Consider the following 24378-nt stretch of genomic DNA (forward strand, 5'->3'; position numbering starts at 1 on the left):
CATGGCCATGATCTTTTTACCTGTTCTGGTATCATCAAGTTCTGTTTAAGCTCAAAGAGAAACTGGATATTGGCAAAGATTGAGCCATTTTGAAATCCATTCTCAGGAGTAGGAATACCAGACAAAGCCCAAACTTGACGAGCTAAGGAACAAGTAAAAAGGACATGGTTTATTGACTCACCATCAGCACCACAAACCTGACAACGTGGGTCAATATCCATCCCTCTTCGAATAATCTGATCTGCAACAGGCAGGGCAGAGCAGAGAATTCTCCATATGAAAAGCTTTATTTTTGGGGCTGTTTTAGAGGACCATACCTTTTCTTTAAGACCATTGGTTGAGGGCAGTTGACTCGCTTCACGAATTAGATCAGGCTTATTAGATTGAAAGGCTAACCAATAACCTGATTTAACAGAGTATTCCCTTGTTTTTGAATGAAGCCAGACCCAAAAATCATCCAAACACACCACTGGTTTCCTCTTTACAATTAGCTCCACGTCAGCTGGGTAGAACAGATCCTCAAGTAAGTCTCTCTTCTAGTCTCTTTCATCAAAATCAATGAGATCCTTTACCATGAGATTCAGATTGACAGAGAAATGTCGTTGAAGAGGAAGTCTAGGAGCAAAATCATGAATCCAAGGATCCATCCAAACATTAAGGGATTTTCCATTCCCTATTTCTTTCCTGAGGCCTTTCACAACCAGTTCTCTACCATGTAAGATACTCCTCCAAGCATAAGAAGGCATGACCCCTATCTCAGCCTCAAGGAAATCTTCATCAACAAAATATCTATTCTTGAGGAATCTTGCAGCTAAACAGTAGGGGTTTTGAAGTATTCTCCATGCTTGCTTAGCCAACAGAGCCTGGTTAAAACTTTCGATGTCTCTAAAACCTAGCCCTCCTTGTTCTTTAGAGAGACACATTTTCTCCCAGCTCACCCAATGTGTCTTTCTTTTGTGTTCCAAAGAATGCCACCAAAAATCTGCCATCGCACTTGTCAAGTTCTCACAAGTTATTTTTGTCAATTTGAAGCAAGACATTGCGTATACAGACATGGCCATAGCCACAGTTTTGAGTAAAATCTCCTTGCCACCCATGAATAGAGTCCTTTATAAGGACATTTCTTTGGTTTTATTTCATTTTTAGGAAATATCTAGTTTATGATTTATATATGTTGTATTCGTCTTGCTTCAACCATTATAAATGAGTTACATTATTAGCTATTACGTGTCTTTCGCGCGTCGAGGTTTTCGTATAATGCATACTAATGAATGAAATCACATGTTGTGCCAAAAATGATCATAAATCTGTATATATATATTATATGTATGTGAATTATGATTAAAATAGGTGATGGAAACATAAACTAATAATGAGTGTTAGTTTCAAAATAAAATAAACTGATAAGATATATGATATGATAGAGCTTGATCAACGGGGTAATAGACTGACTAACCATTGGATGTGACCAATCATTATTACGAAATTTTACTTTGCTTGAAAGAAAAGCTTCCAATAATCTAAATCCAATCGCAAAATAAAACAAACCAATAACACTTATGGCGTGAGGAAAAAACAATTTATCGTACCAAATTATATATGTGGCCGACTTAACTTACCAAAGTATGAAAAAAAAGAAAGATATTGACAAATCCAGTCACCAACTATCGAATTTGATGTTAGCAACGAAAACATAATCAAACGATTAACGATGTCTGTAGTTTATAATCCAACTTGTTTGTGGCTTATTGACACCAACAACAAAAAAAAAATTGTTCGTGTCTTTATAATATTTAAAGAGTGTTTAGCAAAATGGAGTAATTAAGAAAATTGACAATAAAAAGTGAGTTAAAACAAAATTTAGATAGTTTTAATCCAATAATTTAAGGAATGTTATAGAATAGAAAGAACAACATATTATACAAAGGTTAGGTGGAAAGAATCTTGAGGGGTGGTAATGTTACATATATTATCAAATGATTAAATGTTTCAAATGATACAGTTTTGTAATGTCGACATAGAAAAACATTTTTTTTTATTATTAAATTCACATAGTATTTGTTTTCATTTGTTTCTCTTGTAAAAAAAGAAGAAAGTACAGAGTGTTGTTTCTTCTTCCTCTTTGTATCAGTTTGGTAGACATTAAAAAAAAAAAACCTTAGCCCTTTTGGAGAGAGAGAGAGAGAGACTGAGACAACTCATCAGTTGTTGCGGCTGAAAGAGAGATCGAGATCGAGATCGAGATCCACACGACGGAGAAGAGAGAGAGAGAGAGAGCTTAACCGGTGATGGGATCTTGGCTTCCCCAGTATTGCTTCCTCTTCATCTTCTACTGTCACTCCCACAATAACAATCACTTTTCCTGATATCCTTAGCTGCATTTTCTCCGAAACTCACTCTCTTCTTACTCAGGTACCAATCCACCTCTTGTCATTTTCCTGGATTTGATTGTTCCTTGTGTGATCGTGTGTTTTGTTCATTTTTTCCAATTTCATTTTCACCTAGTTTCAATTTTGGGGCTTTGTTGGAAAATGGCGATCTAGATTTCCGATATTTGCAGTCTACTTGATTTTGGATGTTTTACTTGGAAGAAATGGAAACTCCTTTGCTTTGATTTTCCTGCTCATTCAGATTTTCTATAATTTGCATTCGATTTATGTTTGATTCTTCTGCTCATCTTTTGTTTAACGACTTTAGGAAACAATTTGGAAAAGAAAAAAAACGATTTTTAGATTTGAACTAGACAATACCTGGTTACCGCAAAAATCGCTGTTAGAAACTTTAGAGATCTGAGCCTATAGTTAGTGGTCCACTTTAGTATATACAAATGGCTATTCTGATTCCTGATGAGTAACTCTCTTCTGGCTGCTAGCCTTGTAGTTGTCGGCATAGGTCTTTGATGCTCTTTCTCTCTTGTTATTTCTGATTCTGGTATCGCCCATTGTTTCACCTGTCACAATCTTTATCTCACGACGACTTTTTCTTCTTTATTTTAATCTTTTAATGTCTATACATCATACATGCAAAGCATTATGCATTTCTCACTTCTTTCTCTCTTGTTTCTCTAGGATTTTAAACTCTTTACGTTTTGTACTCTGCTGCTCTGGTTACGTTCTTTAAGTAACCAAAATGGGTTCGAGATACCCATCTCATCAGCTCAGCAATGGGCTATTTGTGTCTGGTCGGCCTGAGCAACCCAAAGAAAGGCCTCCAACTATGAGTGCAGTAGCCATGCCTTACACGGGTGGCGACATCAAGAGATCAGGAGAATTGGGGAAGATGTTTGATATCCCAGCAGATGGTACTAAGTCTAGGAAGTCTGGTCCCATACCTGGTGCTCCTTCAAGGTCTGGCTCATTTGCAGGAACTGCACAATCTGGTCCAGGTGCTCCTATGGCCACTGGCCGTATGTCTGGCTCTTTAGCTTCTGCTGGCTCTGTTTCAATGAAGAAAACAAATTCCGGACCTTTGTCTAAGCATGGAGAGCCTTTAAAGAAATCATCTGGCCCTCAGTCTGGTGGTGTAACTCGGCAGAATTCCGGTTCTATTCCTATTCTTCCGGCTACAGGTCTCATAACCTCTGGGCCTATTATATCAGGCCCCCTGAATTCATCTGGGGCTCCCAGGAAGGTTTCTGGTCCACTAGACTCTTCTGGTTTGATGAAGTCACATATCCCTTCTGTTGTCCACAACCAGGCGGTAACTACCCTTGGTCCAGAAGATGACTTTTCCTGCCTGAAGAGCTTCCCAAAGCCTGTGCTCTGGCTGGTTGTTCTTATATTCATTATGGGGTTCCTTGCTGGAGGCTTCATTCTTGGTGCAGTTCACAACCCAATTCTCCTCGTTGTTGTCGCGATCTTGTTTACAGTTGTTGCTGCGCTTTTCATATGGAATATTTGTTGGGGGAGACGTGGTATCACAGATTTCATTGCTCGTTATCCTGATGCTGATCTTAGAACTGCCAAAAATGGTCAATACGTGAAGGTCACTGGGGTAAGCATTTATGCGCCGCTCCTACCATTTACTATATTTTTTGGTTTCTCCTTCTGCTACTTGTCTACTTTCCAGGATGTATATTCTGTCTTTGGTCATACAGTAAACTATATGACTGCTACTGAAGAGAAGGCTATTGCTTTTTTGCATGTGGTCTCTGTTAAACTAATGAAAAGCATAGTACTACTTAGTTGAAATAGTGGAATAAAACATGTTTTGGATAGATATTGTAATGCGTTTGTAATCTTGGCTTGCTATGTTTATGACCTTGATTCTTGTTTTATTGTTTACAGGTGGTTACTTGTGGTAATGTACCGCTTGAGTCATCCTTCCACAGAGTTCCTAGATGTGTGTACACATCGACATGTCTATATGAGTATCGTGGATGGGGTTCGAAACCAGCCAATTCTTCCCATCGTCACTTCACATGGGGACTGAGATCATCAGAGGTTAGTGATTCCCCACCAATATTTTCGTTTTGACAGAGGAAATGTTATATATCTTCCTCAACCCCATCAAAACACTTCGTTGTAATGTTATGTTGCAGAGACATGTGGTGGACTTTTACATCTCTGATTTTCAGTCTGGGCTCAGAGCCTTAGTCAAAACCGGAAGCGGTGCAAAGGTAACACCTCTTGTAGATGATTCTGTTGTCATCGATTTTAAGCAAGGAAGCGAGCATGTGTCTCCCGATTTTGTTAGATGGTTAAGTAAGAAGAATCTAACAAGCGATGATCGAATAATGCGGCTCAAAGAAGGGTAATGAACAAGCACTCCTAAAGTAATGAAAACTTAGCAGAAGCTTTGATCCTGATTCTAGCTGCTGGGTTTCAATTTCAGGTATATAAAAGAAGGAAGCACAGTGAGTGTGATTGGAGTGGTGCAGAGAAACGATAATGTGTTGATGATAGTTCCATCATCTGAGCCACTAGCAGCTGGTTGGCAATGGAGGAGATGTACATTCCCTACAAGTCTTGAAGGAATCGTATTGAGATGTGAAGACTCATCCAATGTTGATGCCATACCGGTTTGAGTCATCATCATCATCACCAACATCCTAGTTTGGGTTCATTAAATATTTTTCATGAATCTGGAAAAAATGTGATTTTGCTGGTGGGTTCGTTTGGTGGTGGTTGTAGTGTTGTTATTTTCTTTCCTTTTAATTCTCATTAATTTTTTTCTTTTGGGTTCTCCGAGTTATTACGGTTAGGATGGTGATGGTGATGGTGATGCTTGGAGGGTGTGGTTTCTTTTTCCTAAGATGAGCTAATTGTTTTTTCTTCTTATTCTTCTTCTTCGCCTTTTGTTTTGTATAGCTCTTCATGTCAATTCTTTTTCAATAGAACTTGTGTACTTTTCTCATTGTGTTATGTTCTGTCTAAATCTTTCCTTTTTGTGAAAATAAAACTCAATCTGGTGTTCTTTTTAAACCTATTTGGCCATGTTATGTTCTTATGCTATTTGGAGTAATCATGCTCCCCAGAATAGATATGCAATTCCACAATTTTTTTCCCACCAATTGCCTGTTTTGTTAGTGAAATTTTTCTGTTCTTTCACAACTTTTTGCATTATATTGTTTTCAATTGGAGCGATGATAAATGAGAGGCACTGATTTTATTAGAAAGAAATTTAGGTCCAAAAACCAGTGTTTTACAGACAACAAAAACCTTAAACTATAAACTCAAACAACAAAAATCTTCCTTTTAATTCAGAAAGGTCAATGAAAAGAGTTTCCCTCCCAAACTAACGGGATAACTTAAAACACCAGAAAAGGCGACATTAAAGTAATCAAAATCACAATCTATTTTGTTTGTTTGTGTGTTTGTTCCTCAACGCATGAAGGGGACTAACCAACGCATCTCTGCTCCATTTCCATTTGCCAGATAGTATATCTTCTTCCAGTTTTCTTCGGTGAATACTTCACGCCGAACTAGTCTTTGCCTGAAACAATACCACATTGAACGTTTGTGAAATCGATATACGGTTTAGGGCCATACACAAGTAGATCAACTCCATAATGAACTAGAACTAAAAAACGGGGTCTGATCAGTAGAGAGGATTACAGAGATGAGTACTATTAAAATTGGTTTCATGTAAACTCACCGAAGGTAGTAATAGCAGACAGCTTCTGCTTCATCCAAAGAATAACGTGGGAATTGCTGACGAACATCAACTGGAACATCTGGCAAGTCTTTGCGTAGTTTTCCTACTGCTGTTGAATGTGAGAATGCACCCACCATCATATCTTCATGCATCATGCTTCTGAAAGCATTCACCTGCCAAAGGAATTGAGTGAATTGCGATTTTTTTTTTCTGAATCATATGAGAATTTGGAAGAAAAATTCACCGTTGTAAGTTCTCTGGCATGTATAGGTCGGCAAGAACGTGGTGTAACGGGCTCTTCAAACTCGCTGAATGTAAACCAACTGTTATACTGAAAGACAAGTACACAGAAAGAAACAAACAGCATTAGCAATAGTGAAAAAGAGGCAGATTTAAAATAATAGAAGGCGAAATAAGGTATCATAAAAGGTAAAACTGGGGACTCACTTGATCAATTACAATCAACACTGGTACATCTTTTACAACTGAGAGTTCTTTTCTAAGTCGCACTACGACATTAACAGCTGCATGAGTGCTCTTAATTCCCATTTGCACAAGGTCATACAGAGTTGAATCCTCGGGAATCGGCATAGTATCTGCTCCTTTCAAGTATCCTACACCCGCACCCTCTCCAAGCACGATAGGATCATGGATTTTGCATCGCAACTCTCTTAAGCGGGATTCATTGAATTTGACAAAATCCTACAGAAGTTAAGTTTATTAAGAAATTCTCTTAAATAGGAAGAATTCCATTCCCAAAGAGGAGGCATGTGAAATCTTGCCTTGAGAATATTCTCAGCTTGTAGAGGAGTGTCCCAAAACCCTGTATGTGGATTCTTATAGAAGTAGCCTCCGTGAGTCCAGTCACGTCCTTTTGGTGCATATAAAACTAGCCAGCCTTCGTCACGTGCCCAGTGAACAAGCATCGCCAGAGCAATACTCTTTCCACACTTAACAGGGCCATCCAAGACAATCTGCTTCTTAAGTTTGACACCTTTTCAGAAGAGAAAAGGAAGCAATGATTATAAATACTTATGGCAATACAGATCCCCGGATAAGGGAATATGACAAGTAAGACTTGGCCAACAAATTAGACTGCTTTCGTTTCTAAGGAAAAGAAAAAACACAAATGCTGACGATAGAAGAGATCACTAATCCTTATACTTAAAAGAAATCAACAAAACGGAAACAAGGATCAACAAAGAACATACCTTTACCGTCACTTGGCCACATGGGAGGATCAGCAATGCGGCTAAAATTATCCCTCAGAGCCAAGAAATTTTTTCTCACAAGCAATGCAGGTCTCCATGATTCATTGAACTCATCTTCAATCCCTGAAGCTAATCCCTCCGGAAGAACTGCTTTCAGCGCTGCCTCACTATCATTACCACATTATACATAACATCAACACACACACACAAAATGATGCATACAAAAATTCTAAAAATATATAAAGAGAAATATCAGATAGAATAAGGGAAAGAGAGAATTGAGATTACTCGAATTTGAAGTAGGAGCCAATATCCTTGTGAGATAGCTGCGATAGTGTAGTATCTTTAGGAGTAAAGAGAGGCCTTCCATTAGGACCAACATCTAGAGACGGAATCTTCTCATCATCAGCTAATCTCTTGGCACGACCCGCTTCGAGGTCATCTCCACCGGCGGCTCCAAACTCTCCGTCATCGGCTCCGGCAGCACCAGGATCGCCGCCTTTAGGTTTTGATTTTTTGCCTTCAGCTTTCTTCGTCTTGGTGATTGAAGATTTCGTGCTCTTCGAAGATGAAAAGCTGCGATGAACGTGATCTAAACTCGGAAAAAGTGTTCCCACGGCGGCTGAAGTCGGCGCTGAGAAATGACAAACGGTATCATTTAGAATCGAAGACATCCGATTCAATTTGACATTCCCGGCGGCGAGTCTTCCGACGAACTTCCACATTTCTCTGGTTCGTCTCTCTCTCAATGTCTATCGTCAGCGTCTAAGGTTTTAGGGAGGGATTTGGGCGCAAATCTGACGAACCAACGAGAGGGATGAAGCAGCGAGCAAGTGGCAAACTTGTAATTTTCGATACTATGATCAGTTTAGCGTTAGGCCCATTTATATTAGTGGGCTGAAGCGTTTGAGATGAAAATTTGGGCCATTAAGGCCATTACTTTAAAATGATGACGTCATGTTCCATCTAACCTACCTATTTGTTTTAGCGCCACCTAATATTTTAACTAGTCGGTAAAAGATTGACCAATAGCATGTCACATCCGATAAAGTCGGGGCCAATACAATGAAGAAATTTGTCGAACTGTTAATTTCTTTTTAAATAAGAAAAGACAATTTTGGTGGAATTTAAAAATAATATGTGAAAAGTGGGGAAAAAATAAGGAAAAGGAAAGCAAGAGAAATGGCGATCTAACGTTGAAGATAATAAGAAGGACGAAACGGACTTTTTTTTTTTTTTTTTTTGTGATATATTTCTTATTATCGTCGTCTCATGGCGGATAACACGAGACCTGTCCAAAGGCTCTTCTTCTTCTTCACTACTAGTCCTCTCTAACGTTTTCCTCATTCTTCTTAATTCCGATATTTGATTCGGATTGAGTTATGGCTATGGCCTCTGCTTCTGGTTCTGCTCTTTGCTTCACTGATGCTTCTAGCTCTCTAGCTTTAAGACGCGATTGTGGAGCTCTTTGCTTGCCTCCGAGGACAGTTACGTTTGGATTTGTCGATAAATCTCTTTTGAATCTCGAGCGATTAAGGTCTTTGTTTTTTTTTTGGTTGATACTTACTTAGCTATCTCTTGATGTCTTCTTGAGAACTTGAATTCGAGCTTCTTTTGGCGAATTTCTCCTTTTTTGGATTGTGATCTTACTCTGTTTGTGCTGGTTTTATTTCTTCCAAGCTTCATTTGTTCTGAATTTTCTCCACAGATCTCGAAATCCGTAAAAGTATCTCATAAATGAATTTAAGGATTATCATTAATTTTCCGAAGTTGCTAATCTGTTTTTAATGTCCAAATGATCTTATTCCTAGTTGTGAATTCGTATCCTTTTTGGAATTTTGAGCTGATCTTCTACTGATTCAAATAATTCAATCAATTCTGTATTTGTTTTTCCCTGTTTCAGATTATCCAGTTTGAAGCCGCGAGCATCAAATGCTACTGCCGTGGAGGTATGAAAATGAATTTGATTACACTAAGAATTTATATAGAGTTTTATATGTTTTTGATTTTGAAGAATGGAAAGCAAGGTGAAAGTGCCGCTGATTCTGATAAAGTTCCAACTCCAGTGGTCATAATCGACCAAGATTCTGACCCCGATGCTACCGTTCTTGAAGTTACATTCGGAGATCGTCTTGGAGCTTTACTTGACACTGTAATGGCACTTTCCTTCTTCTTACTCATTTGCTGGCTGCTTTCACAAAGCTTTTTACTTCCTTTCCGGCTTTTTTTTCCCCGAGTTTTGACTGTGTCTTGAGCTGATCAACTTTGCTCTTCTAGATGAACGCGCTCAAAAACTTGGGATTGAATGTTGTCAAGGCAAATGTTTACCTCGATTCTTCCGGCAAGCACAACAAATTTGCCATTACTAAAGCGTATGTCTTTTCATATCATCAAGAGTTTCTTTGAGCTCGAAAGAGTCGTTTATATAGTTAGTTAATGTTGCTTTGATCAATTGACTCTGTCAAAGAGTTGACTTTAGATTGAATTTTGAGCTGACTGTAATTGTTCTTAAAACAGGGATAGTGGAAGAAAAGTAGAAGACCCTGAATTGCTTGAGGCCATTCGTCTCACTGTCATAAACAATCTGCTTGAGTTTCATCCTGTAACTACTTCACATCTTAATGTCCTCTTTTCTAAATTTCCTATCTTACATAATTTATCAACTCACACTTTGTTTCTCAATGATTTGGATCAGGAATCAAGTTCTCAATTGGCAATGGGCGCAGCTTTTGGTGTTCTTCCTCCAACTGAACCGGTAAAAACCTTAAACTCTGATGCTGTTTGTATAACCTTATCCACTTCTTTCGTCGTATTTCACCCTTTGTTCGAGAAGTTTAGCATCCTCGAACATAAAGGTCAAGAATGCTTGTCTTTTCCTCCGTCATGAACAGATAAGAAACAATAATAGAGAAAACAAAGACTAACTAATAATCAACATGTTTGGATTTGGCGGGTCAATGTAGAGTAGAGTTATTAAACTTCATTATAGTATTCACTTCATTATACCCACGCAACTTCAAAGTTAGCTTCAAAATTCATTTTTTCCTGTATTTTGGATTGGGATGTTGACAGATTGATGTGGACATAGCAACACATATAACCATTGAAGATGATGGACCAAACCGCAGGTAAAGCAAACCCATACCTTATCTCAACTTTAAAACCATATATCTTCATTTACCAATAGAAATGCTTTTATTCTTAAAATATATGATCTGATCATTGATCCATAATTATTTGTTGAGGATGCAGTTTACTCTACATAGAAACAGCGGATAGACCTGGACTATTAGTTGAGCTGGTGAAGATCATTTCAGATATCAGCGTCGCTGTTGAATCTGGAGAATTCGACACCGAGGTATCTAATAATCCGGAGTTTTTATTGTTTTAAACATATTCCACTAATAATATCGCTCTGTTTCTCATGTTGCTTCTTCTTGTTGTATGTGAAACAAAAAGGGTTTGTTGGCTAAGGTAAAGTTCCATGTAAGCTACAGGAACAAAGCACTAATCAAGCCTCTCCAGCAGGTAAAAATTCTGAAATTAGACTTTTCTCTTGATGAGTCGAAATGTTTTTACTGAAACCAAATCAAATTTTTGTTTTATTGTAGGTTCTTGCTAATAGTCTGAGGTACTTCTTGAGGCGTCCATCAACTGACGAGTCAAGTTTCTGATAATGCCCATTTTTCAAAATCTGAAGTCCCATTCCTCGTGACTACTTTTTACCACGTTTTTTTTTTTTTACATTTGACCAAAATAAGCTGTGTTTCATTTAAGCGGACATCTCATACACCTGTAATAGTAACATTCTCCATCATTCATCAAATTTACTTTGATTCACAACCTGTGTAATCTGATTATCTACACTGCTTTAAAGATTATAGAGCATATTTAACACAACCAAAGATCAAAAGCAAGCACAATTGATGAAAGTTAGATTCCAGATATGGGTAAACTTAGATCCCCCTAGTTATACAAATTCAGAGAGTACAAATCTTTTTTCCCTGTTTTCAGAAAAAGGATTTAGATAAAACCTTGAGATAGAGTTTCACCATATAATGTTATTTAAATGACAATGTTCTTTTTCCATTTGCAATCTTCAAGCACCACTTGCGTAAAGACGAGTCCATTCCTTAGCTGCATGTGTTCACATTGATACGAGATTACCCGATTAGAGAGAGGAATAAAGTTTTTATTGCAACATTTTGAGTTTTTAGATCGTATTTTATCACCTGTTTCCACAGCTTCTGCTTCATTGCTCTTCCAATGCTTAGCTATGTTCTCAGACAGAGGATCATCTGGATTTGGTGCACTTAGAAGAGCTTGGATACTGTTTTTACACGGCATTGAAGAATCAGAAAGTGTGAATAATTAAATATTAATTTCTACAATATTTTTGGTTTAGTAGGGAGAGAATGAATCTATGAAAGATATTCATACCTCAAGAGCACAGTACGTATTTGTAGTGCAGGACTCCACTTGTCTTTCAGTATGTCAAGGCAGATTCTTCCAAGCTAGTATACATGATAAATGCAAACAAAACATATTCCATAAGTATATAAGACCATGTATTTGGTTAGATTATCTTGACAGTAAGAGAAGAAAAGGAAATATTTCACAACAGACCTTGTCGATGTTAGGATGGTATATCTTGGTGAGAAACCTAACCTGTTTTTCAAATGATGTCATCAATAAGACCCATAAACTCTACAGCAACGAAGAAAATTGGGTACCTTGTCTAATATTATTATATGTGAATACATTCGGAGTATTCATAACAAACCAAAATGACCAATCTCATAAACCCATAAATAAAATCCCAGTGTTAAGAGTAGAGAGAGACAATCACATAAATAGCATTTACCTCCACTTAACAATGTGGGGTAACACTAATTTTACCAAAACATGAGAAACATGAAATGAAAGAAGAAAAACTCACAAAATTCGAAGCAACTTACCTTGGGAGCTGCCATGGGATATTCTTCAGGCAAAAAGAGCTCCAACTTGAAAACTCCTCCTACAAATTGAGAACGAAACAAAATGATAGGTAAACATCAATTAACAGAAATCTGATGAAAGATAAAACAGCAGACTTAATTCTGGAAGAAGTTATATATAAAATGGAACCGGAATTTCAACTTGTCATTGTATATTATAGAAAAAAAAAATGTGTCAAATGAACTCAATGGGAGCTTATAGACTCATCATCATACCACCACAATCCAAACATGAGCAATCTATGACACCTAGTACCTAAACGAACATATCCGTTTGTATAAACAAATATAGAAACAGAGCAGAGAGTCATTACTTGCAGCAGAAAAGATAAAACAAAATCGGTGAGTGGCATGCATAAAAGAAGAAAAAAAGGAACAAGTAATCGATGAGAGCATCTTTGGAGATAAAAACAATTTGACTACCTTCATAAGGAGATTGAGTAGGACCAAGAATCATAACATTGAAATATCGCATATTTTCCTCTGATGGAGACGCACTTATCCCAGGAGCTGCACTTTCGAACGATATAGAACTTAGAATTGAAATCAATAGTTGCAGCTACCAAAACCAACTGTTTGAGCTAAAATCGACTGTAGAAATCAACAAGGAAATAATGAATTGATGAAATTACCAGGTTCACTAAGCAGACGTTGAGTTTCCTATCAGATCGGAGAAAGAAAAAAAAGTCAGATCATAAGTTGCAGAAACTTAGAGATGATAAGATCGAACAAGCTATCGAAATTCTTCCCCAGTTCTGGTGAGCTACAAGCGGTCGGTTCCTTCTTCGGATTTCCGATTAAAAATCCCCAAAATGAAACAGAGGGGAATAGGGATCGGAGGATTATACAGAGGATCGGAAAACGTACCTTGATGATTCTTCGGGGAAGATTACTATTGGCCATTATCGCACGCTATCGGATTCGATCGGTCTCAGAGAAGTTAGGGTTTTTGAGAGAGAACGAAGCTAGAGAAGGCTGATGATAATCGACTACTCTTCGTCGTCTCTAATTTCGTGCCCCTTTGATCCTTTTAATTCTTTTTTTTTTTTCCTTTTTTCTTTTCTGAAAATAAATCGATGCTTTTATACTAATAAAAATATATAATTACATCAAATAAGGAAACATCAATACGTCAAAATTCTAATTATTTCAACTTTGTATTATTCTCTTCCAAATTCATATTCAATTTCTTTAGAATTAATTTCCATATTCAGATTTTTTTTCTTAACCGTAATTGAAAATTAATGATAAAAATTATTGTATATTTCGATCACCAAGAAAAAAAAAAATTATTGTATATTTTTCTTTAAATCTTTGGAAAAGAATCTATTGTTCGTTTTGTAAAGACATGCACTATTAAATTTAATCGGATTGTAACATAGTGACAACATTATCACAAACCTCAATACATCTTGATCTCGATCACATTATTAGAAAAACTAATAATTTGTTTTAGGCTATTCTCTTTTTTAAAAGATAAATCTTTTACAATAAAAAAAAAAAAAAAAAATTAGTCCATTAATTTTTTAAATTTTATTGCGTTCTTTTTTTGGTGCCCTTTTATGACGCGTTGGACGAACGCCAACTTAAAGAGGACAGAAATATGAATTATGAAGTGCCCTCCATAGTCAGATAGTCTTCTCATTTTCTTCCTTTTTCTCAATGGCCAAAATTGGAATACGCAATATCAAAAGGACAAAAAGGATAAGACTTTGCACAATAATGTCATCAACATAATCTTTCACGTTCTTCTGACCAGTTGCCATTTGGAGATTTCTTACAAAGTCAAAACTAGTCTCTTTAACGACTTTACCACTACAAACCGTGAACGTGAACTTAAAAGCCGATACTAATCAGTTATTAGTTATTACATTCCGCTCAAAACTGCCCAATGAACTGAGTTAAAGCTACAACTCTAGAGAGTCTTAAGGATTTGTGATCATTTTGGGACTCTTCTAAGTGCTACGTATTTGCCAAACACGTTTTTCCCCTGCCACATGTACGGGATGAAGAACGATCTATACTTAGCTGGCGAAAGCTCTCTGTCCAAATAAGGCAACACCGCAATAGCCTGAAAATGGGTGAAAAGAACCAAATTGAATAAGTTGCAGTGAAATTAAAGATCCATTTTGTTTCAGGAAGATGGTTTGATTCCTATACCTCCCACGTAGATAAGTCGCTGCCTCGATATTGATACGGTCTGCTAAGCTGCAACTCAATGAGGAATGTACAAGTTTCGATGTTTTTTAACTGAAAAAGAATAAGAAAGAGAAATCAAGCGATGCTGAAGTTTATGTTTAGAGAATTTTCAAGGTGTCACGACAGAAGAGTGTGTGAGTATTACATATTGTTCTTCGGATGCTTGGTTCTTGTTGTTGAAGTATGCAGGTGATGCTGCAGTGCCTCCAAGTGTACTGTTAAATGGGAATGGAAGAAGACCGCGGAATCCATCATCGATCCACCGTACTTCGCTGATGTAGTCAGGCACAAAAAACGATGATGGGTATCGATGCCATTCACTTCCCACACATAGAACAGAACCTAAAATACCAAACCAACCAAGAACTCATCAGTGATTAGAAAACTTTTGACAAAAGGACTCTGTTACCCTTTGTCCAACAGCAAATTACTATTCTTGAAGTAAAAGTGAGAGGTGATCTTCACTCGTGTTAGCATTGTAATGATCAAAATGTTCAGTTCGATATAGATATACCTGGTCCTGCATCATCATGGTGCTCTAGTAGTTTGTAGACCTCTAAGGGAGCGGAATAGCCATTAATAAGAGCAAATGTGCGAGAATGTGAAGCACATAAGATAAAACCAAGAATCACAGGTCGCATGTATTTGGTTATCTGCATATTAAACAGATATGTGAGCATCGTACAATGTAATTCTTTTCAATTTGCGGAAAGGAATCAATCAGAGACTGAGATATTGTAAGTTGGAACTTACTGTCACCAGAAGACTTTCACGTGAGCTATACTTTTCCCGGAACAGCTCAGGGATGTTCTCAATAACAGCAGAGGCAGAGACACATATAAGAGGGTATATAGGATAAAGGAACCTGCAGCAATTAAATGACAATCAAAAACATTGTTTGTTGAATACCGTGATTTTGTAGAAGTATCATAAAATCCGCTTCCTCAGGATCTAGCAGCCACCTAATGAGTGCTCGAAAAAATACAGGATGAAAGATATAGAAATCACCTTTCTTCTTTGTGGGGCTGAATTGACATGAATGCCAGCCAAATATACATCGGCGAAATCACAACCAGCAGGCCACGGTCATACTTTCTTCTGATAATAGGATATATTGCGACAAACAACATGGCCAAAACGAAACAGAAGTTGAAGTTGTTAAATCCATTTCTTATGTAAAACAGTGCTCCTTCAGTCCCATAGAGATGGCTCTCTCCACCCCCTAACACATTGTATATCAAGAGATTCAAAACCGATGATGTCCATCTCTTGTAATAATAGTAATCCACAAGTAGTGAGACTCCCTAGAAAAGAGACAAAACTGTTTAGAAGAGAAAATAGTAATTTAAAGTTACAGATGCGAATGAAAGTCAGCGAGATGCAATAATTCCCATAAAATCCACACAGACAAAGCATCTAGGATTGGTTTTAACTTACTAGGAGGAAAAGAGAAGTGACAGCGCCAGAGATAAATGCTTGCTTGAATCTCTTAACCAGAGAGTAAATAACGACAGGTAAAAAGGCCAAGATAGAAAATGGCCAGCCAAGAATCACCCCGACAACCGAAACTGCAACAGCCATGGCATACTTCTCGAAAAGTAATAAACCAGATGAGAGGCTTATGGCGTACATAGAAAATGAACTGGGGAGGAAACCTATCCAATTTTAGGGAAACATGAATTAGTAAGAAGCCAGAACACAATGCCAAATTCAGAGCAATGCAGGTCATCAAAATAACTTATACAAGCGTTTGAAACAAAAATTTATCGGATGCAAGAATAACTTGAAAATCCTATATATGCATCTTAAGGAAACATGAAAGAAAGCTTAAGAAACGGTAACAGATCAAAACACTCACTGGTGCTGGCAAAGAAGCAACCACTGGTTAGGCAGAGCATCGCAACTGCATATGTAGCAAGACGTTTGCCGTACTTTCTGGAAAGCGCAATAACCAGGACAGTGTCTGAAACTGCAGAAACCAATCCGAGAAAGAGTCTCACTGCATAGAAAACTCTAACCTATCCAAATGATAGACAAAAATTGGATAAAAAATATGCGGTTATATATACCAATTAGAATGTAGATCAGTAAGTATGCATTGCTAACCTTGTCATCACCAAACCACCAAGAAGCAGGCCGTCCAGCCAATTCATGGAAAAGAATGTATAAGTACGACCGAAGAGCAAAGTTGGAACTGCAAAACACACACACACAAAAAAAAAAAAAAAGTAAGCAATCTCATGATTATGTTTCATATAAAAACTCAAGTTAAAAACATGAATACACAGAGAACATGCATCAACAATATAGAAGCAAAAACTAAAATAGAGATTCAAATCATCAGATACTAAGAAGCAGGAAGAACCCAGCCTCACTTGTGTTCTCTTTAAAAAAAAGGACACACTCTAAAACTAAGCTCGATAACCTAAGAACCATTCCATTGAATCGAAGTTCCACTAAACCAAATCCCAACTTCACATTTCTGATTTCAAATTGAAAATGTTGAGAATGAGTAGTCACCGATACATAAATATAGAATCACAGCTCAAAGTACATGCTCACTCGAGCTAAAATTGCGTCTCTAGCTCAGTAGTAACATCACCAATGCGGATTATAGAAAAAAACATAGACATTCAAATGTAGCGCAAAACCAAACCTGTATTCCCAGGTCTGAAATCCGGACTTGTAGAGAAGATAATGAAGAGGCTCCCAGTAATTGAACACTTCATCGCAGTCATGAATGATATTAGAAGTCGCGCTCATGTAACGAAGATAACAAAGTGCCATAAACGGCAAGAACCACCGGAGACCACCATCCTCCGCATCCCTGCCGTTAGGTCGGCCAGGCTTATCGGTCTTCGAGTAAGATTTCGTGGAAGACGAAGAAGAAGAGTCACGTATAAGTGGACGCCTCTGACGCGTCGTCGTTAGATCCATCGAGCTTAGATGGTTTCAGTACGAAAATGGAGGTCGTAAAGTGCAGATTGCAAAAGGAAGGTTTATTAGTTCATTCTCTTCTCGACGAAGCAATGAAGAAAAGTATCTGATCAAATTAGAGGCTCTAATACATAGATTAAAAGGCCTTGTTACCAAAAGGAAAAAGATTAAGTTGTACATTTAATGGGCTTCTTAGCACTTTAAGCCCATTATGTTTTTCGTCTTTTCTACACGTTTAAAGATCAAACATTAGGGGTTTTGATATAAGCCACTTTTCTGGAATCAGAAACTTTGACTAAAGTTCCAAGCTCATGAGCAATCCAACACTTAAAGCTACTTTTATCGTAAAAATACCCCAAGCATTTACAGTCTCGACTACACAAACTTCGACATTTGCTCTCTCCAAGCGCAAGACCAACGTTATACTTAGTCATGAAATGGTCAACACCTCCAAGTCTATAATAATGAAAAGTCTTCGGATCACAACTCTTCACCTTCTTAGGCTTACAAGCCTTACTCCAGCCCAGTAAGCCCATCTCCAACGGACAAGCCACACATTGATTATCCTCACAAAGCCCAAACTCTCCACACTTGGACGGTAACCAACAACACTCGTTGTTGTTGTCGTGGTTGAAAAGCTCGAATGTTACTTCCCATGCAAGAAAAGTGACCTTGAAATCGAAAGTGTAAATCCTAAGATTTCCATCAGCGTCAAGCCTGAGGAAACTTTGCGAGGCGTTGAATCTAGGCCTTGCGAGGAAATGTTTATACGGAAACTCAGGCCTAAGCCCCGGCGTGGATAGGCCCAATTGAGTCGTGGTCCCCTGGTCTTTAGCCGCGTAAAGAGTGGCGCTTGGAATAAACCGACCTTCTATGACGTAATACACAACGGATTTGTTGTTGCTCCGAGGGACTAAATGGTTTAGAACGAGTCGGTCGGGCTCTAAGATAAGACTAAAAGCCCCATTGTTGCGACTTACGAGTTTGTTCTTCGACCCATCGAGTGTAAGAGACTGGCCGACCAAGAGTGTATCCGTCGGGAAATCAAAGCTCTGCCATACGGGCCACCCTCCATCATCAAACAACACAAGATTTCCGTTTTCGTTCATCGTTAAGCCTATAACACCTTTGTTTTCTGTCATGGTCTGCCATACGACTGTGCCATCTGGCTGGGCCAGGACAAGGTTTCCTTCAGGTCCGAACGAAAGAGAAGCTTCTTCTTGAACCGGATTTTGAGGGTTAGCTTGCCAAACCCAACGAATGATGGAATCAGAACTTCCTGTTCCCATCCCAATAGCGAGTGTGAATGCGTTTGGCGTGGTGTTGAAGAAACATAGACGAAACTGGTTACGTATTACACCTAAATCTCTGTAACTTGCACCGTAATCCACCGTGGACTCTCCAAAGTCGCCGTTGTTAAGGAACCGGAATTGCTCCAATGAAGGAACTTGTGGTCGGGCGAGCGAGATGAGAAGAAAAAGAGAAAGAAGAATAAGAATATGTGATGCTAATGCCATTTTCAAGGTCTTGATAGAAACAAAGGGATCAAACAGTTGTATATATAGTGCAAGATTTAGAAAAAAAAGAAGTCAAAATAGATTAATTAATTTAGTCAAGTCTCAATGTTTCTATTTTATGACGATTTGTATGCTCGTGTAAATTTCTTAAGCCGTACTATACGACGTCGCACATGTGGTTGGGGATACGATTTTAAAGATCGTTTTCATGGTATGCTGATGGTTTTGACTTTTGAGATTGCGGAGACATACAAATTATAAGCTGTCATTGGTTGCCCTGCGTTTAAATCTATAACAAAAGTGAAAAAAGTAGATAAAAAGAAGAAATTAATTAATCTAATTATATCTCTTTACATCAACTTGAGTTGTATTGAGATTTGAGAATAGGATGTCAAATAAGTTTCAACTTGAATAGAGAATTTTAACAATTTATTTGTAGAATTGTAGGTCCACTCTTCTGAATGTATATATGGTTCATAGTTACTCTAAAAATGTTAATTGTAGGTCCAATTCTGGTTGACAAAGTTAGTAGTTTAATTAGAGTAACTATCAATACCTTAATTTTATCACTATCTAAGAGCAAGTGTGTAGAATGAGTATTACAAAATTAGAACTTGATTTTTGGCATATATGAGTCTTACTTGAAGTCATGTAAGGTATATGAAAAATCTTGTTCATACTGCGTGAAAGTGAACCCTAGAAAGTATGTATATATTGACACAAAGACTACCAAACTCTATGACGTTATTCAATTTAATTAGGCCAAGCAAGGTGAGATGGTTATGCTATGTATACACCTATATATGGGGTTGTATTCTTGTAGATATATGGAGGTGCTTTCTTTAGAGTTCAGATCAATTAAGAAATCATAATCTATAAGAAGTTATGGTGGGAGAAGTAAAAAACTGTATGGTTTATCACTTTTCAAACTGTGAACTGTTAATTAGGCATTCCCCTTAGAGGGCCATATTTTCATATTAATGGGCCAAATAAATTGGATCCATTGGGCTGTTTAAGAAGGTCCACCTTAACGACGGAGAAGACAAGCTGATTCCACACGACTGCTCAAACTGCCTGGAAGACTACTGGTCACGTTTCCTGCCCAGATTCTTAAATCTTGGTAACACAAAAGAAATTGCAGAACATGAGGTTGGATTTGGTAATGGTGCTTGTTAATTACATCCACGGCTTAGGGGCAGTGCTGCAATAGAGATTTTAGCAGTAGGAACCCTCTGAATCAAATTGAGACAATGACAAGGATAGAAACAATAATCTTCGCACAAAGCAGAAACCAAATGAGTATGAGTATCAGATTCTAGGGTTCATAGAAAAAGAGATACACAGAGCCAATTTCTTCCACTGGGTTTGATAAAAAAGATCCAAACTTTAGGTCAACGATACTAGAATCTCAAGATCTTTTGCATCATCTAGATCAAAACAAAATTACAAGAAATGAAGACGAGAGAGAAAGAGAGTGTGTGTGATCATCATCATTTCATAGCTTTGTGAATCGAATTTGGAGGCGTTTGATGCAATAAAGCTGCATCTCCATGTTGTTGATTCTTCTCCTGCTCTTGTTTCAGAAGCGAGTTTCTCTCCATCTCACGCCATTTATTGATCGCGAAAGTACATAGAACTGCGAAATTTTGACAGTCACTCCTGGGTCATTGTTAGATTTACTCGATCAAGATTATGAAGCAGAAAGCCAACTTACATCCGGCGCCGACGAAGTAGACCATCCGAAGCATCTTCGGAGCTGGTGGACCTTCTTCCATCATTTCTTCTAATCGCTATCTTCTTCTTTCTTCTCTGCTCTGCTCTGCTCTTCTCTTCTCTTCTCTTCTCTAAAGAGTTGTCTCAAACGTTGTCGTTTTGTTGTTTTGTCACAAAATGAGACCTAACCCGACAACATAACGCAACCCGACCCGGTTCTGAAGTTTTGGTTTTGGATTTTTTTGAAGATACAAAAACAGAGAAATCAGAATCAAGTTTGGATGAACTTAGCGTAGTTGAGAGAGATCAGGAGCGAATTAAATTAAGTATGCAGAGGTGGAGCTGAAAGATTGATTGTGGGTGCCAGCGGGTGAGCTTGCTTCTCACGGTCATGAAGTTCATGTCTTTGAATCCAGATGCTTTGAAGAAACCAAAATTCCATAGAATAGTCTTTTGCCTAAGATGATGTTATTACCGTTGAAGAACTATTACTCTCAGTTCACATTGATGCCCCCATTGTTGTGTTACACTCATTGTCATTAGTTAGATTGATTCGGATTTTTAGTTCTAAAGTGTAGTAATTAGGGGTTTTTTGATTCTTGACTTTTATCTTTTTTCATTGTTTTTTGTTCTCCCCATTGTTGTGTTATACCTCATTGTGATTAGAAAGCTAGATTCGAGATTTTGTTCTATAGTGTAGTAATGTTGATGCAAGCATTTTGCTGAGGGTTCAAGATTAATGATCCATATCTAACTGAATATTCAGTTATCTTTCGAGCTATGGTGTAAGCTTCTTTCTTGTCACAGGCTTATCTTCTACCGTCTTCATGCTTTTTGTGCATACATACCTACACTGCTTATTTGTATGTGTGATTTTGGGATAGTCATCGTTTGATGTTTTATTAGTCTTTCAGGGGGATATGATGAAAGATTGAGGGAGAGTAGAGCATGTCTGATCGTGTTAACTTCTCTCAATATGCTTGTGTGTTTCTCTACACACCAAGGGTAAAAAAGGCACCATCCTTCCTTGCTTCTTCCTTACAATCTTGATTTTAATTATTCTCATAGTCAAAGAGAATCTGTTTTATAATTCAAAAACCAAACCGAAAAGTTTGATGTTGCAGGTATTGATTGTTCCATTAGAGGCAATGGCAGTTAACAATCCCATGATCGCGTGCAATAGGAGTGGGCCTATGGAAACAGTGAAAGCAGAGTAACAGTTTATCTCTGTGAACCGTCTGCAGAAGATTTCTGCTAACTTCATCAGAAATCCTGAGTTAGCTGATTGAATGGGTACTGAAACTAGGAAACACGTCATTGAGTTATTTTCTACTGAGAGTCTGAGACAATTAGACACAGATTGAATCAATCAGTTTCTCGATGTCTTGGATCCTAAAGAAGATTGCTTCTGCTTCGTAACTGATGTATTCTGAAACTGATTCACCAACAATTTTTGAAATACAGTTACAGAAACATTATATAATGTGTAGTCTAAAACTTATATTAATGTCGATAGTGTTACAAAACAAGAACAGAAGCGAACAATGGACCATGGGGGTTATAATTCTCTCTCAACAGAAACAAAAAAAAAAAAAAAAAGCCTTCAATTTGAGCAGCACCCGAGTTTCTTCAGAGCAGAGACATCGTTTTTAACTTCTATTTTCTCACCTTTCGGGACAGAGGCATTCCCATCTTCACCAGCTTCAACTTGCTTCTTGCTTGTGATGCGATAAATCTGTGTCAAAACCTCTGCAAATGCGTCCTCGACATTGGTAGCTTCAAGGGCAGATGTTTCCATGAAGCAGAGCGATTCTTGTTCCGCGTAGGATTTTCCGTCTTCTGTAGGAACAGCTAGTAAGTGGCGGAGATCAGATTTGTTACCAACAAGCATCACTACAATGTTTGGATCTGTGTGGTTCTTGAGTTCCTTTAACCACCGGTCTACGTTCTCAAATGTTGCACGGCGGGTTACATCATATACTAGGAGTGCGCCCACAGCTCCACGATAGTATGCACTGGTGATGGCACGGTACCTGAAACGAGAACCAAAGTGAGTCTTAAGATTGTGGCTAGAATCAGTGATAAAATAGAGCAAAGGTGGTAATAAAGTGATAGGCTCTATATTCATTTGTCATACAAGAGAATTTCTTTCGTTATCCTAAATCTCAGTCCACTCCCCAATCTAGATACTGGACCTGCCATAGTTAGTACAAGAAATAACCTGATCTGTTTTTATCATGCCTATCACGGATGTGCATACTGACCCAGTATCCAACAATATTGCCAAAATAGGCATAAACTGAAATGTCAGGTCAAAGAAGGCAGTAAAACAATCTATTCAATGGAGGCAATTCAACAAGTCGACGAGAGCAAGTTCTTTTCTTACATTCTAACAATAGTCCGTATAGCGTTCCTGATTCTAGTGATCATTAACAGAAAGAATCACATGGTCTTGTTCATCCATCCAATAAAGATTCCATCAAAGCAATCATGGTCATATTGAGTCAACCACAAAGACTTATTTTTAGAAGAAGGGCAGTTTTTGAATCTACATTATTAGCTACCTCCATATTCTATCCTTCAATGGTGGTCAAATGCAGTCAACTTCAGACAGGCGTTTCCAAAAGAGCAGTATTTTGAGAATAAAAGTCAACGGAGAGACTCTCTAGTAAAAGGCTGCTGAACACATTCACTACTCCGAAAGCAAAAAAACTAAAAACAAGTATGAGCCAGTGAATGAATCAGACATTGAATAGGCATCACCCTTGACCTTGAGAAGGTAAGATCAGCTTCATCTTAAGCTTCCATTCACTCTAAAACGGTTTGATAGGAACATACAGATTGTGTTAAAGAGCTCAATTCCGATACACTTTCATGAATTCAAATTAAGTCAAAGAAACGAATCAAAAGCTAATGTTCCTTATCAAAGTTACCAAAACGATAGATCTGTGGAAAATCGTTTAAAGGCACTGCAATGAGCTTATAGTGATCTATGGGACAGTGGCTTGAACCCGAAAAAATCGAAAATACGCTATGAAACTCAAAGTGAAATACCACCAAGATCTAGCTTGAAGGCCGATTTACATACAAATCAAACACAAAGAACGAAATGAAGAGACGAGAAAGACGGAAAACGAACCTCTCCTGACCAGCAGTGTCCCAAATCTGAGCTTTGATGACTTTACCATCGACTTTTAAGGTACGAGTAGCGAATTCGACGCCAATGGTGGATTTAGACTCGAGGTTGAACTCGTTTTTGGTGAATCTGGAAAGGAGATTGGATTTGCCGACTCCAGAATCGCCTATAAGAACAACTTTGAAGAGGTAATCGTAGTCATCTTCCACTCTGTACCCAGCCATCTCCGCCGTCTCAGGTGGTTGCTTCTTCTCAGCGATTAATCTGAGAAATAGAAAGAGAGAGAGAGAGAGAGACGCAGCAGTGTAAAGGTGTAAACTGAGATTTGAAATAACGCGAAGAAATTGGTGTATGTGTTAAAGTGACGGCTGGTGACAGTCTGTGATTGTAATCTGACATCTCGTCCGTTGATCTATTGGGTAGGTAGGTGACTGTAGTAATATCTACTGTATTATCTAAAGACTTTTGACAGTTTTACCCTTGGCGTTTAACGCCATGTGGGCGAGGGTTAAATAAGTAATCACTGTATTAGAACGGTTTAATTACGATAATAATTGCCATAACTGTCCTGC

The 24378-nt window shown here is 38.0% G+C and overlaps 8 protein-coding genes and 1 long non-coding RNA gene across 12 annotated transcripts; 3 read left to right on the forward strand and 6 right to left on the reverse strand.

The window, feature by feature from the left end:
- Positions 1 to 2168: 2168 nt before the first annotated feature.
- On the reverse strand, positions 2169 to 20818 carry LOC9328991. Of its 2 annotated transcripts, XM_021011796.1 has the most exons (3): positions 20672 to 20818; positions 20418 to 20593; positions 2169 to 2188 (listed from the first exon to the last, which is right to left on the reverse strand). In XM_021011796.1, exons 1-2 carry the CDS (start codon positions 20733 to 20735, stop codon positions 20448 to 20450), a joined length of 210 nt encoding a protein of 69 aa, XP_020867455.1. In that variant the 5' UTR covers positions 20736 to 20818; the 3' UTR covers positions 2169 to 2188; positions 20418 to 20447. The 2 variants fall into 2 exon arrangements, with proteins under 2 accessions (XP_020867455.1, XP_002892929.1); XM_002892883.2 differs by lacking the exon at positions 2169 to 2188 and having other exon boundaries at positions 20216 to 20593.
- Positions 2171 to 5425, forward strand: LOC9328987 (uncharacterized membrane protein At1g16860). 2 transcript variants are annotated; one of them, XM_021011791.1, is made up of 5 exons: positions 2171 to 2412; positions 3069 to 3993; positions 4287 to 4442; positions 4541 to 4752; positions 4834 to 5425. In XM_021011791.1, the coding sequence occupies exons 2-5, from the start codon at positions 3130 to 3132 to the stop codon at positions 5024 to 5026; spliced, it is 1425 nt and encodes a 474-aa protein (XP_020867450.1). In that variant the 5' UTR covers positions 2171 to 2412; positions 3069 to 3129; the 3' UTR covers positions 5027 to 5425. The 2 variants fall into 2 exon arrangements, with proteins under 2 accessions (XP_020867450.1, XP_002890191.1); XM_002890145.2 differs by lacking the exon at positions 2171 to 2412 and having other exon boundaries at positions 2492 to 3993.
- LOC9326254 lies at positions 5589 to 8311 on the reverse strand. The gene is made up of 7 exons (XM_021011790.1): positions 7596 to 8311; positions 7308 to 7474; positions 6879 to 7090; positions 6544 to 6798; positions 6341 to 6427; positions 6097 to 6269; positions 5589 to 5934 (listed from the first exon to the last, which is right to left on the reverse strand). The coding sequence occupies exons 1-7, from the start codon at positions 8030 to 8032 to the stop codon at positions 5823 to 5825; spliced, it is 1443 nt and encodes a 480-aa protein (XP_020867449.1). The 5' UTR covers positions 8033 to 8311; the 3' UTR covers positions 5589 to 5822.
- LOC9328988 (ACT domain-containing protein ACR11) lies at positions 8407 to 11171 on the forward strand. The gene is made up of 10 exons (XM_021011795.1): positions 8407 to 8844; positions 9211 to 9256; positions 9322 to 9459; positions 9585 to 9679; positions 9825 to 9909; positions 10003 to 10062; positions 10380 to 10435; positions 10560 to 10665; positions 10767 to 10835; positions 10919 to 11171. The coding sequence occupies exons 1-10, from the start codon at positions 8690 to 8692 to the stop codon at positions 10979 to 10981; spliced, it is 873 nt and encodes a 290-aa protein (XP_020867454.1). The 5' UTR covers positions 8407 to 8689; the 3' UTR covers positions 10982 to 11171.
- Positions 11213 to 13414, reverse strand: LOC9326255 (ubiquitin-conjugating enzyme E2 36). Its single transcript, XM_002892880.2, has 8 exons — positions 13172 to 13414; positions 12937 to 12964; positions 12728 to 12814; positions 12266 to 12324; positions 11934 to 11975; positions 11748 to 11821; positions 11540 to 11637; positions 11213 to 11444 (listed from the first exon to the last, which is right to left on the reverse strand). The coding sequence occupies exons 1-8, from the start codon at positions 13205 to 13207 to the stop codon at positions 11407 to 11409; spliced, it is 462 nt and encodes a 153-aa protein (XP_002892926.1). The 5' UTR covers positions 13208 to 13414; the 3' UTR covers positions 11213 to 11406.
- Positions 14016 to 17544, reverse strand: LOC9328989 (dol-P-Man:Man(6)GlcNAc(2)-PP-Dol alpha-1,2-mannosyltransferase). Its single transcript, XM_021011788.1, has 10 exons — positions 17160 to 17544; positions 16610 to 16697; positions 16362 to 16521; positions 15941 to 16158; positions 15512 to 15807; positions 15257 to 15368; positions 15018 to 15156; positions 14649 to 14845; positions 14465 to 14554; positions 14016 to 14375 (listed from the first exon to the last, which is right to left on the reverse strand). Exons 1-10 carry the CDS (start codon positions 17438 to 17440, stop codon positions 14244 to 14246), a joined length of 1713 nt encoding a protein of 570 aa, XP_020867447.1. The 5' UTR covers positions 17441 to 17544; the 3' UTR covers positions 14016 to 14243.
- On the reverse strand, positions 17613 to 20008 carry LOC9328990 (epidermis-specific secreted glycoprotein EP1). Its single transcript, XM_002892882.2, has one exon. The coding sequence runs from the start codon at positions 18955 to 18957 to the stop codon at positions 17683 to 17685; it is 1275 nt and encodes a 424-aa protein (XP_002892928.1). The 5' UTR covers positions 18958 to 20008; the 3' UTR covers positions 17613 to 17682.
- A 545-nt stretch (positions 20819 to 21363) lies between the features above and the next one.
- On the forward strand, positions 21364 to 22269 carry LOC110224771. 2 transcript variants are annotated; one of them, XR_002329273.1, is made up of 3 exons: positions 21364 to 21455; positions 21585 to 21675; positions 21795 to 22269. It is a non-coding gene; the product is annotated as an uncharacterized LOC110224771 (long non-coding RNA). The 2 variants fall into 2 exon arrangements; XR_002329272.1 differs by lacking the exon at positions 21364 to 21455 and having other exon boundaries at positions 21540 to 21675.
- On the reverse strand, positions 22143 to 24128 carry LOC9328992 (ras-related protein RABA1b). The gene is made up of 2 exons (XM_002892884.2): positions 23810 to 24128; positions 22143 to 22703 (listed from the first exon to the last, which is right to left on the reverse strand). The coding sequence occupies exons 1-2, from the start codon at positions 24028 to 24030 to the stop codon at positions 22274 to 22276; spliced, it is 651 nt and encodes a 216-aa protein (XP_002892930.1). The 5' UTR covers positions 24031 to 24128; the 3' UTR covers positions 22143 to 22273.
- Positions 24129 to 24378: the final 250 nt, after the last annotated feature.

Source organism: Arabidopsis lyrata (assembly GCF_000004255.2).
Source record: "Arabidopsis lyrata subsp. lyrata unplaced genomic scaffold ARALYscaffold_1, whole genome shotgun sequence".
Classification (NCBI taxonomy): domain Eukaryota; kingdom Viridiplantae; phylum Streptophyta; class Magnoliopsida; order Brassicales; family Brassicaceae; genus Arabidopsis; species Arabidopsis lyrata.